Below are 14,245 nucleotides of genomic sequence, written 5' to 3'. Positions count from 1 at the left end.
CTGTCCAGGTATAATGTACAGGTCGCAATTTTTTATATAATTCAACGAGATTTTTTATATGAAAAATGCAAAAGACTATTTCGAATTGATCCATGATTTGACCTTGCCTATAAAATATTCCTTTACAAAATCAATTAGGGGTAATTTCAAACAAAAAAGTAGGATTTTGAATATGACCTTCTCCGATTTCGATGAAATTCGGTACACACATTCTTCTTGTAAATACGGAATTTAAAGTTCTCCAAAATTTTCAAATTCGTTACGGTCCAGATTTTATCGATGTTTAAAGTTCATTTTTTTTTTGGATTTTTTTCAACAAGCATTAAATGTAAAATCGTATATTTACTAAACTGTTTATCCGATTTAAATCGTTTTAGTTCCCAATTAAAGCCTATTTCTTGTAGTTTCATAATATTCAAGATATTTAAAAATTTAAAGTTTTATTTGTTGATGAACACAAAAATAAAAATTTAAAATTTTGAAACAAAAATTAATTGTTTATGAACAAAAAATTAAAATTTTTGAAATTTGTATGGAAATGATGTGGATTATTTCACTAAAAGTTGATTTACTTGAGATTCCCTCATTGTCCCATTCTGAAATTTTTATATTTTATTGAAAACACTATAAGCAATCTTTTGTGAAGTTTAGCTATGTCCGTCCGTCTGGCTGGCTGTCCATGTAAACCTTGTGCGCAAGGTACAGGTCGCAATTTTCAAGATAATTGACCTAAGGACGAAGCCTATTGAAAATGGTTAAAATCGGTCCATTATTTCACCTAGCCCCCATACAACAGAACCCCCGAACAGGGCTTCTGAGCTTATAATTATGTTAAATATACCTGTATATCGATAAAAAGCGGCACAACTAAGTTTTATACAAGTCTTGATGACCTTGCCAAATTTCATAAAAATCGGGCATCATTTGACCCTAGCTCCTATACAAAGTCCCCTTCCGAAAATTACTTGAATGTCCAAAATTTTATCGGGCTTGGTCCATATTTGCCCCTAGCCCCCATATAAAGCCTCTTTCAGAAAATTAGTTTTTCATCCATAAATTGCTTAAATGTATCGGAACAATGAATTATTATGAAAAATAAATCACATTTAATATTCATAACTGGTGTAGGGTATCATATGGTCGGCCACGCCCGACTATACTCTCTTACTTGTTTTTTGTATGTTTCCTTTATATAAAGTGAATAGCAATAAAAAATAAAGCTTGTTTTTCAAAAAATTTAACAAAAAGTTTTGTTCTCCGAAATCATTAAAATTCAAGTCGCAGGTACCGCTAATATGTGAGAGATATAGAACTGATTGTTTACTGTTCTATTCCACTCTTTATTGTCCATAATTCACATGGAGATTTTCTTTAAATTTTGAAATTTGCTTAACAAAATTGGTAAAAGTTGGAAATTAGTTTTTTGAATGTGCCGTCTGAAGGGTTTCCCATTTATGACTATACCCCAAATACGGTTTACGCTATCTAATGAGAATAAAAACTCATATCTAAGTTAATACGAACACATTTAACATAGTTTACTAGAACATTTTCCAAAATTTGTTAATTTTTTAAAATATTTCTCATTTAAGTGTTTTGATCGGAGGAATTTTTAATAACTTTTACAATTTTTGCCGAGGGTTTTATATCTTATTGGAACGATAATTGAATGTATATTTCCATTATTTGCTGTTAAAATCCCCTTCAGTGCCGTGGTGCCACCAGTTAACGTGATCCTATCGCTCTAAATTTTTCCAGAATGCATTTCTATAACTTTAAGTATAAGCCTGGAGGCAGAAACGGCCACTATTCGCAACTTCTGTAAAATTACATAATTTTGGAACTCAAGTATACAGCAGAAGGACTAAAAGATGAAAATGTGGAAAATTGGTAGGTGATACAACTTTTTAATTTCCTTATTCGGAATCAGCACATCAAATTACACTGGGATTAGTAAAAATTATATAAAAAGTTTTTTCATCGTTGGCATATATTATTAATTGTATTTTTGCAATAATAATACAAAAAATATCTTATTGAAACTATGAAAATGTTGTTAAAAATTATATGCATATTAAATTTGAAAAAAATACTGATTCTAAAAAAACAAAATTTGCAAAAATAAATTACTTATATACTTCCAACCATAGAGTATATAGAGCGGAAACTCTGCTGTCAAGGACCTAAGTCTGTTGTCAAAAACCTAAGTCGATTGAATGTAGTAGTAGAAATAATTATAGTAGTATTAGTATATTCTCCATATTTGAAATAACCCAACAATCACAAAATCAAACGTTTGAAAAATGTTATTAATTTTATTTAATATTAAACATTTACGGTTCTTTAAAAAGAGAAATTGATTTAACGTTTCGATTTATTCGATTTCGATTTAGAGTTTTAAAATTTAAAAATAGTTTGATTTACAACCTTTCTCGACTTTACATGAACCCTCTGTGTTTGCTGGGTAACAACATTTCAATTTATTATTCTGACATTTTCACCACAATAATTTTTTATTTATTTTCAAAATTTTACATAACTTCGGCAAAATAAACAGATTTAGGTGACCCAAATTCAAGAGAAAACACTCGACATTCTTACGAGTATATGGGTGTGGCGAGGTCCATATACCCTTGGTTCATTTAGTAACTTATTCCTTTGACACCAACTCTTCCCTATCTTAATGTTATTGCAATCCGGTTTGCCGGGATTATAAACTGGTGATGCTAAATGTATCATCGGACATTCCATGAAATTATTTGAACAAGGGCCGAATCAGGCAGCCTTATAATTTGATACCACGGAGCTGAGTTTCCATCTTTGTCTTGTCCCGGTTATTGGAGTGTTCCATTCGGTATGTACGTGGTGGCTGCGGTTTAAACCCATACTCGCGGAGAATATTGGTTAAAAGACTAGAGCACGGTAAAGTCTATAATTCGGGATAAGTTCGGTGCTGTAGCTGAGATACGGCATTTCCAACGCAGAGCGTTGGAAATGAGTTGGTGTCAAATGTATGTATATCATACGGGACGGATGTAGGGTATACGGAACTTACTCACTCAGATGTTGGTCTCAATGAGTGTGTCGGTGTGCAGAGTTGAATGATGATGTATGTAAAGTATCTTATAAATGTGATACCAATGAATTTGCCTTCCATGTCAGGGTATATTTAGGGTTTGCTCTGTCCATACCAGACCACAGTGTATCCACTGATTACGTCTGTAGGTGCTATTGCCGAATCACAAATTCGTGGTTGAAAACTGAAGTGATGTTTTTGCATCTCGGTAGTTAAGCAATGGTCAGAGATTAGGTAGCTCGAGTACATGAGCAAAGTTTAAGGAGCACAAAGTGGTGGTGGTGAGTCGTCTAACAAGCTTACCCAGTGGTCGTATAAGGCCAACACGACAGGTTTTCACGTAAAGTATATTCGCTTATGTATCTGATATCTTTTCGGCAACAGCACCAAACTTATCCAGAAATATAGATTTAACCCGTAATTTTGTGTTTAAACCACAGCAATCCCGAAGGGACCACTGCAATAACCGGGACAAGACAAAAAATGGAAATCCAGACGAGTACGGAAACATACATACATAATTTTGATTTTTTTATATAAAACTAAAAATATTTAATTTATTTACATTTAATTTGACAAATGACTGTGGGGAAATCTAACAGGTGGTATGTTGAATACACAGTACCTATATGTGTGAACAGCCTACTTTATGTTTTCAAAAAAATTTTGACATGTTTCCTCTCTATGTTTCTCTATGCTTACAACCATAGTAGAAAAATTAATGGTATAACCGTTCTCTCTTTTCGTAGGCATATTAAACTTCTGACGTTTAAGCGATTTATTTCTTAATTTAATTTACAGTGTAAATTATAAATTAAAATAAACATATGCAAAAAATTTTTGCAGTTCTCTAGAGAAATTAAACTTTAAAGTTCTTTAATTATAAAAAGTGCAAAATAGAAGAAAAAATGCCAAAAATGCACTTTTAATGCTAAAAATTTCTAGCAAAAGACGAAAAAGTGCTAAAAAGCATCTAGCACTTTTTTCTAAAAAATAAATGCAGCGGACGAAAAAAAAAGTGCTAGAATTGCACTTTTAATTCCGTTATGGCAACACTGCATGTATGTATATAAAAAAAGGAATGAATGGTAATGAAATATTGCCTACATATTTTGCATTAATTTAAATGAGATAGAAATACATATGAATGCATAGTTAGTTGGCAACAAGAGAAAAATAAAAAAATGCAAGAAAAGTAAAAAAACTAAACCAAAAGATCTACTCTCATTGAGTGACTTCTGTAACAACAGCAAGAACAAACAAGTTAGAGTGCTATATTCGGCTATGCCGAATCTTAAATACCCTCCACCAGCAAGCTACTTTTTATTGAAACCCATCTAACTATCTATTTTTTAGATAACTCGCCAAAATTTTTGTCGAACTAATTTTGATTAGGTCCAGAAAAATTTAGAATTATTTATCTATACGCAGAACATACTTATGTCGAATTTTATCCGGATATAATAATTTAATAACGAATTAAGTGGTATTAAGTGATTTTTAACAATTAACCTTATATGGACCGGTTCGGAAAAATTCCGTACAATGATTTATATACATATATACAAAATACACATTTACGTCAAATTTTATACCTAAATGTGTATAAAATGTGCGTTTAAGTAATTTTCAGAAATGGCCCTTATATGGGAGTTGTGACCAAATACGGACCGATTCAGAAAAAATTGTATACCTATGTATAAAATGTGCGTTCAAGTAATTTTCAGAAATGGTCCTTATAAGGGAGTTGTAACCATTTATGTACCGATCAGGAAACAATTTCGTATAATGCAGAAAAAGATCAAGTATAATTTTACTCCAATAGGTGCGTTTAGGTGATTTTAGGAAGTGGACTTTATATAGGAGCTATGAGCAATTAAGGGCCTATCCCGAAAAAATTTCGTAGAGTGATTTATGTAAAGACAAAACATATAAGTGTCGAATTTTCTCAAGATAACTTTATTTGACAATGAAATATGTGCGTTTAAGTTATTCTCAGAAGTGGACCTTATATGGGAGCTATGATTAATAATGGACCGGTCCGAGAAAAAAGTGGTAAAATGATTTGTATGTACACAAGACTTATTCAAGTCGAATTTTATTCCTATAGCTTAAGAATTCAATGAAATATATGCGTGTGATTTTCGGAAATGGACCTTATATGGGAACAATGACCAATTATGGGCCTATTCGGGAAAAATTTTGCAGAGTGATTTATATTTGGGCAAAACATGTTTGTGTCGAATTTTATCAAGATGGCTTTATTTGATAATGAAATATGTGCTTTTAAGTGATTTTCGTAAGTGAGCCTCATATTTGAGTTATGACCGATAATGGACCGATCCGTAAAAAATTATTTTGTAAAATGATTTGTACGTACACAAAATATATTCAAGTCGAATTTTATCCCGATAGCTTTAGAATTCAATGAAATATATGCGTTTAAGTGATTTTCGGAAGTCGACCTTATATGGGAGCTATGACCAATTATGGGCCTATCCAGAAAAAATTTCGTAGAGTGATTCATGTTTAGGCAAAACATATTTGTGTCGAATTTTATGAAGATAGCTTGACATTGAAATATGTGCTTTTAAGTGATTTTTGGAAGTGGGCCTTATATGGAATCTATGACCAATAATGGACCGATCCGTAAAAAATTTTGTAGAAAGATTTGTATGTATACAAAACAGATTTGTGTCGAATTTTATCCCGATAGCTTTATAATTCAATGAAATATATGCGTTTAAGTGATTTTCGGAAGTCGACCTTATATGGGAGCTATGACCAATTATGGGCCTATCCGGAAAAAATTTCATAGAGTGATTTATATTTAGACTAAACATATTTCTGTCGAATTTTATCAAAATAGCTTTATTTGACAATGAAATATGAGCTTTTAAATGATTTTCGGAAGTGGGCTATATATGGGAGCTATGACCAATAATGGACCGATCCCCAAAAAATTTGGTAGAATGATTTGTATGTACACAAAACATATCCAGCCCGAATTTTATCATAATAGCTTTATTCATCAATGAAATATGTGCGTTTAAGTGATTTTTGGAAGTGGGCCTTATATGGGAGCTATGACCAATTGTGGACCGACTGAGATCTACGTTGGTAGTATGATTTCTTTTCATATTATATTTGTATGTACAAAATTTGGTGTTGATACCGATATATTTGATTGAGTTATTAACGATAAACTAATTTCCGGGAATATGTACTTTTGTATGGGGGCTATGGGAAATATTGGATCAATTGTAAAGATTTTGAACATAATTGATCACTGCTCTAAAAAAATAAAGTGTGACAAAATTCATCGACAATATCTTTGGTAGTTTCTGAGGAAACTTCAAAAGAATTAGGAAAAAAACGTAATTTTGTTCGAGGTAGTCTGAAATTATTACTCATAACTTCTTACGTTGTGAACCGATTTTGCTGATTTTCGATACCAAACTGCTTAGGATAATAATAAATATTTTGGGTGAATTTGGTTGATTTCCTTTATTTAGTTTTAACGTGAGCGTGTTTTACACAGACAGACAGACGGACATAGCTAAATCGACTCAGAATTTCATAAGGACCCAGAATATATGTATATACTTTGTTGGGTCTTAGATGTATATTTCTTGGTGTTACACACGGAACGACAAACTTATATATACCCTCTATCACCACTGATGGTGGTGGAGGGTATAAAAAAAAACTGGTTTCTTCCTTGTTAAAAGAAGTTAAAATTTACAAAAACAACCAATGCCATTAATATGTTAAGAGTGTGATTGTAAAAAAAATACTAACTCTTTATTAGCGAACAATAAGAAATAAAGAGATCGTCACATTTATTAACGAAGTAAAAAAGTTAAAGAGATTAACCCACAACAAATCATGTGTATATTTATACTCATAAATATGAGTGTAAATAAAAGAAATATATGAAACATTGGAATTTGTTTTACTTGTCCATTTAAAAGAAGTGTGGGAAGGAACCCTTAATGGAATTTGTTTTTCTTTTTCAAAAAAAAAAAAAAAATTCTTAAATTCAACAAAATAAAAAAAAAATGATTGTTTATAACAAAAAAATCGTAACACATTTTTAAACCTGTACCAATAAATATACCGATCTATCCAATTTTTGTAAAAATTAATTATGCCACAAATTATACACCAAAATAAAGTGCAACTGTAATGCTTTAAAATGATGCATAAACTATTGCCCTAGCATGAAAACTGTCAAAGTTATTTGCAATCATATCGGAACCTCAAATCACATCGTTTTTAAACATAGAACAACAATTCTACCGATCCATCAAATTTACAATTTTTTAGACGAACACATTTTGCCACAAGTGATATACCAAGTTAAAGTACAATCGTAATGCATTAAAATGATGCATAAATGATTGTCATAGCATGAAAACTGTCAAAGTTATTCGCAACCATATCGGAACCTCAAATAACCGCCATTTGAAACCTGGGAAAATAAATCTACCGATCTATCCAATTGGCCATTTTCTAAAAATACATTATGCAATAAATTATATACCAAAACAAATGGCAATTTTAATGCTTTAAAATGGTGCATAAATGACTGTCCTAGCACGAAAACTGCCAAAGTTAATTGCAACCATATCGGAACCTCAGATTACAGCGTTTATTAAACATAGAACAATAATTCTACCGATCTATCAAATTGACCAATTTGTAAAAACACACATTATGCAACAAATTATATACCATATTAAAGTGCAATCATAAGGCTTTAAAATGATGTATATATTACTGTCATAGCATGAAAACTGTCAATGTTATTTGCAACCATATCGGAACCTCAAACTACCGCGTTTTTAAAGCTGTGAAATTAATTCTACCGATCTATCCAATTGGCCATTTTCTAAAAATATATTATATACCAAAGCAAATGGCAACTATAATGCAATAAAAAGATATATAAACGACTGTTATAACATGAAAACTGTCAAAGTTATTTGCAACTAGAGTTGTCCATGTAAAAAAAACATCGATGTTTTTTGCCATTCGATTCATCATTAATTCACATCGATGTTATTCGATGCATCAATTAAAAAAAACATCGATGTTTGCGATGCATCGTATTTATTCTAACTGGAACTAAACAAAATTAATTTAATAAAAGTCAAATTATTTTAACATATTGAATATAAGTTGTTTATTTTATGAGGCATTTTTTCATTCAATTCAATGTTATTACATTATTAAGGTCCTAATTGTTTAAAACATGACACCAAGTTATATTTATGTATATGGATAGAAAAAACTAAATTTTAAATATATGTATATGCAAATTCTGAACTGAACAACTGCACCAAAATTCGGACATTGCCTTTCATAATTTGAAATTTTTGTATGAAAAACAAACAAAAAATTTATAATGTTTGAAATTTTGTTTTTTCTATCCATATAAATATCCCTTTGGTGACGTGATTTACAAAATTAGGGCTTATTATTGTTATATTATTACATGTAAAAAAATATAAATTCTGATTGAACTAAAATGTTTATAAATGAATTTGTAGACGAATGTCAAATAAAAATAATATTAAATAAAATTAGAATTTAAAATTTTTCAAAGATTAGGAAATTTGTTTTACTAAATGTCCCAATACTTTTTATTTAAGCTTTGCAAAAACAATATTTTGTTCACCCTCTCTGCCTGCAAACTGCTTCTTTTTTGGGACAACACTAATGAAGCCTTTGAGAATAGCCTTTCAGATGGCACGGAACTGGCAACCATTGTTAAATATATGTATGCTATATTGTACAAACTGGGGAATTGAATTTTGTAGTCGGCCCACACTTCTAGAGGATTTTCATCAAACCGACTTACCGGACTTCGCAAATAAACTGAGAGTTCATCAGAAAAGTTCCTCAGTCCTATTTGTTTTCCAATTTCTATGAACTAATTTGTGGTGATCACTCCAGAGACTAAATTCGTCTATCGGATTGTCTGAAATATCGGAGTCGCCATCCCCAGACTTTTCGTCTGCCATATCTCTTATCATTTCTTGGATTTTCCCAACGGCTTTCGAACATGCAAGTGGATCTTCAAAATGTATTTTTTTAAACCGTGGATCCAATAATGTGGCAATAGCCAGAAGTGATACATGTTCGATAGCACCCATTCGCTTGTTGATTTCAATAAGAGCCATTTTATGTACTTCATTTAACAAGGGTTCTTCAATTTCAAGAGCTTTTAGTTTCGATACCATACAGTGAACTAGCTGAATAACTTTGCTGCTATTGCAATATGTATCACCGGATATTTCTTTTGTAGCTGCCTCAAAAGGCCGAATATGTTAAGTAGTTTTGAGGATGTGGATAATTCCATACCTGTCAACATTGGTGGGGCAGTTTTGTGTCGAAGTAATATATCACTTACGGCATTTCGAAGTTCTAGAAACCTTTCGATCATATAGAACGTGCTATTCCAACGAGTAGGTACATCTTGGATAAGTTTTGCATCAGCTTTTGTCGTTTTTCTTAATTCGTCACTTGCTACGCAACTTTGTTTAAAGAAAGCGACAATATTTTTTATTTTAGTTACTAATGCCTGCAACTCTGAGATATTTAGTACTTTTTGCGCAACTAAATTTAGTGTGTGCGCAAAGCACGGAATGTGCTTCTTTTTTCCAAAGGCCAATTCTTCAGCTTTTGTCATATTGGCTGCATTGTCTGTTACTACTGCGGTAACTTTATCTTTTGGAAAGCCCCATTCATTGCATACCTTGGTAATAACAGTTGATAAATATTCAGAAGTGTGTCTTTCATAGAGGTGGTATACCCCCAACGTTATCGACAGAAATTCAGTTGAAATACCAAAATGGGCTGTGACACCCAAAAAACTTCGCATTTGAAAATCAGACCAAATGTCAGTTGTCAAAGTAATATTGCCCACTGTTATTAATTTAGTTTTCAATACTTCTGATAAAACTTCATATTTGTTATCGACCCAACGTGTCACAGTACCTCTACATGGAACTTTAAAATGCGGCGATAGCACTTTTATTAGATGTTTAAAACCTTCATTCTCTACCAGTGAGAACGCGTGATAATCTTTACAAATCATATATACAATAGCGTTGTTAATTTTTCTTGCCTTGTCACCATCGGAATAAGAAGCAATATCTTCAAAACTTTTTTGTATAGACCTCTGACGCTTTAAAGGTACTAATTCAGTAGTTGTGTCATCATTTACCTCAATACATGATATAGGTTGTACATTATGTGAACTACTTGTAGACGGCACACATGAATCGGAAACAACTGGTGTATTTTCGCCTAACACTCTCACAAAATTTGTATTTATTAATTTTTGCGTTCCAGAATTTTTTATTTCAGACATTTCCAAAAATGTAGCCTTGTGAATGTGTTTAAGTATTATCATTTTAAGTATTTGTCATTTTTTTCAAAGTATTTCCAAACCAAGCTCGACGTTGACGGTGCCATTATTACAACCTGTAACAGTAAAATTAAGACAAATATAATATTGCTGTTAACATCAAACACACAAAAATAACTTACATTGCTGATTTATACCATAAAAACGAAAATTTTGTTCTCTATACAAATATACTTTAGATTTTTTTTTGCATACGCTGTTGCTTCGATGATGGTTTATGAATATAACGTATATTTTTTCTGTGTTGTTACTTCAAGCGATTTTAAAACAAATTAAGTCATTCTTGAAGGGTTTTTGTTTAAAAACATTGTCAATACTTCAAATGAGTTGCAATCATCTACTTAAACAAAAGCTGCCGGATGCGTAAATTTAAAATTTTGCTTTTCGATACATCGAATAAAAAACATCGATGTATCGATTAACATCGTATGATACGATACATCGACATTTAAACGATGTATCGAAACCAAAACATCGATGTTTACGATGCATCGATTAACATCGCACAGCTCTATTTGCAACCATATCGGAGCCTTAAATTACCGCATTTTTGAACCTGTACCAAAAAATATACCGATCTATCCAATTTTTGTAAAAATTCATTATGCCACAAATTATACACCAAAATAAAGTGCAACTGTAATGCTTTAAAATGATGCATAAACTATTGCCCTAGCATGGAAACTGTCAAAGTTATTTGCAACCATATCGGAACCGCAAATTACCGCGTTTATAAACATAGAACAATAATTCTACCGATCCATCAAATTGACCATTTTTTAGACGAACACATTATGCCACAAATGATATACCAAATTAAAGTGCAATCATAATGCTCTAAACTGATGCATAAATGACTGTCATAGCATGAAAACTGTCAAAGTTATTCACAACCATATCGGAACCTCAAATTACCGCCTTTTTAAACCTGGGAAAATAATTCAACCGATCTATCCAATTGGCCATTTTCTTAAAATACATTATGCAATAATTTATATACCAAAACAAATGGCAATTTTAATGCTTTAAAATGGTGCATAAACGACTGTCCTAGCACGAAAACTGCCAAAGTTAATTGCAACCATATCGGAACCTTAGATTACTGCGTTTATTAAACATAGAACAACAATTCTACCGATCCATCAAATTTACAATTTTTTGGAAGAACACATTTTGCCACAAAAGATATACCAAATTAAAGTACAATCGTAATGCATTAAAATGATGCATAAATGATTGTCATAGCATGAAAACTGTCAAAGGTATTCGCAACCATATCGGAACCTCAAATTACCGCCTTTTTAAACCTGGGAAAATAATTCTACCGATCTATCCAATTGGCCATTTTCTTAAAATACATTATGCAATGAATTATATACCAAAACAAATGGCAATTTTAATGCTTTAAAATGGTGCATAAACGACTGTCCTAGCACGAAAACTGCCAAAGTTAATTGCAACCATATCGGAACCTCAGATTACTGCGTTTATTAAACATAGAACAATAATTCTACCGATCTATCAAATTGACCAATTTGTAAAAACACACATTATGCTACAAATGATATACCATATTAAAATGATGCATAAATGACTGTCATAGCATGAAAACTGTCAATGTTATTTGCAACCATATCGGAACCTCAAATTACAGCGTTTTTAAACATAGAACAATAATTCTACCGATCCATCAAATTGACCATTTTTTAGACGAACACATTATGCCACAAATGATATATCAAATTAAAGTGCAATCATAATGCTTTAAAATGATGCATAAATGACTGTCATAGCATGAAAACTGTCAAACTAATTCACAACCATATCGGAACCTCAAATTACCGCCTTTTTAAACCTGCGAAAATAATTCTATCGATCTATCCAATTGGCCATTTTCTAAAAATACATTATACAATAAATTATATACCAAAACAAATGGCAACTAAAATGCAATAAAAAGATGTATAAACGACTGTTATAACATGAAAACTATAAAAGTTATTTGCAACCATATCGGGGCCTTAAATTGCCGCATTTTTAAACCTGTACCAATAAATATACCGATCTATCCAATTTTTGTAAAAATTCATTATGCCACAAATTATACACAAAAACAAAGTGCAACTGTAATGCTTTAAAATGATGCATAAATGACCGTCATGGCATGAAAACTGTCAAAGTTATTCACAACCATATCGGAACCTCAAATTACCGCGTTTTTAAACCTGGGAAAATAATTCTACCGATTTATCCAATTGGCCGTTTTCTAAAAATACATTATGCAATAAATTATATGCCAAAACAAATGGCAATTTTAATGCTTTAAAATGGTGCATAAACGACTGTCCTAGCACTAAAACTGCCAAAGTTAATTGGAGCCATATCGGAACCTCAGATTACCGCGTTTATTAAACATAGAACAATAATTCTACCGATCTATCAAATTCACCAATTTGTAAAAACACACATTATGCTACAAATTATATACCATATTAAAGTGCAATCATAATGCTTTAAAATGAAGCATAAATGACTGTCAGCATGAAATCTGTAATGCTATTTGCAACCATAACGGAACCTCAAATTACCGCCTTTTTAAAGCTGGGAAAATAATTCTACCGATCTATCCAATTGGCAATTTTCTAAAAATATATTATGCAATAAATTATATACCAAAACAAATGGCAACTATAATGCAATAAAAAGATATATAAACGACTGTTATAACATGAAAACTATAAAAGTTATTTGCAACCATATCGGAGCCTTGAATTACCGCATTTTTAAACCTGAACCAATAAATATACCGATCTATCCAACTTTTGTAAAAATTCATTTAATGCTTTAAAATGGTGCATAAACGACTGTCCTAGCACGAAAACTGCCAAAGTTAATTGCAACCATATCGGAACCTCAGATTACTGCGTTTATTAAACATAGAACAACAATTCTACCGATCCATCAAATTTACAATTTTTTAGAAGAACACATTTTGCCACAAAAGATATACCAAGATAAAGTACAATCGTAATGCATTAAAATGATGCATAAATGATTGTCATATCATGAAAACTGTCAAAGGTATTCGCAACCATATCGGAACCTCAAATTACAGCGTTTTTAAACATAGAACAATAATTCTACCGATCCATCAAATTGACCATTTTTTAGACGAACACATTATGCCACAAACGATATACCAAATTAAAGTGCAATCATAATGCTCTAAACTGATGCATAAATGACTGTCATAGCATGAGAACTGTCAAAGTTATTCACAACCATATCGGAACCTCAAATTACCGCCTTTTTAAACCTGGGAAAATAATTCTACCGATCTATCCAATTGGCCATTTTCTTAGAATACATTATGCAATAAATTATATACCATTGGCCATTTTCTAAAAATACATTATGCAATAAATTATATACCAAAACAAATGGCAATTTTAATGCTTTAAAATGGTGCACGAAAACTGCCAAAGTTAATTGCAACCATATCGGAACCTCAGATTACTGCGTTTATTAAACATAGAACAATAATTCTACCGATCTATCAATTTGACCAATTTGTATAAACACACATTATGCTACAAATTATATACCATATTAAAGTGCAATCATAATGCTTTAAAATGATGCATAAATGACTGTCATAGCATGAAAACTGTCAATGTTATTTGCAACCATATCGGAACCTCAAATTACCGCCTTTTTAAAGCTATGAAAAT

The 14,245-nt window shown here is 31.5% G+C and overlaps 1 protein-coding gene and 1 long non-coding RNA gene across 2 annotated transcripts; both read right to left on the bottom strand.

The window, feature by feature from the left end:
* Positions 1-8,970: 8,970 nt before the first annotated feature.
* On the bottom strand, positions 8,971-10,499 carry LOC119612003 (E3 SUMO-protein ligase ZBED1-like). Its single transcript, XM_037967708.1, has 3 exons — positions 10,456-10,499; positions 9,446-10,401; positions 8,971-9,389 (listed from the first exon to the last, which is right to left on the bottom strand). Exons 1-3 carry the CDS (start codon positions 10,497-10,499, stop codon positions 8,971-8,973), a joined length of 1,419 nt encoding a protein of 472 aa, XP_037823636.1.
* A 22-nt stretch (positions 10,500-10,521) lies between these two features.
* On the bottom strand, positions 10,522-10,817 carry LOC119612004. Its single transcript, XR_005232103.1, has 2 exons — positions 10,637-10,817; positions 10,522-10,570 (listed from the first exon to the last, which is right to left on the bottom strand). It is a non-coding gene; the product is annotated as an uncharacterized LOC119612004 (long non-coding RNA).
* Positions 10,818-14,245: the final 3,428 nt, after the last annotated feature.

This window comes from Lucilia sericata, unplaced genomic scaffold, assembly GCF_015586225.1.
Source record: "Lucilia sericata isolate MDLA Ls3-8-SP2 unplaced genomic scaffold, ASM1558622v1 Contig001580F_arrow, whole genome shotgun sequence".
Taxonomy (NCBI): domain Eukaryota; kingdom Metazoa; phylum Arthropoda; class Insecta; order Diptera; family Calliphoridae; genus Lucilia; species Lucilia sericata.
This window is presented reverse-complemented; position numbering and strand designations above follow the sequence as displayed.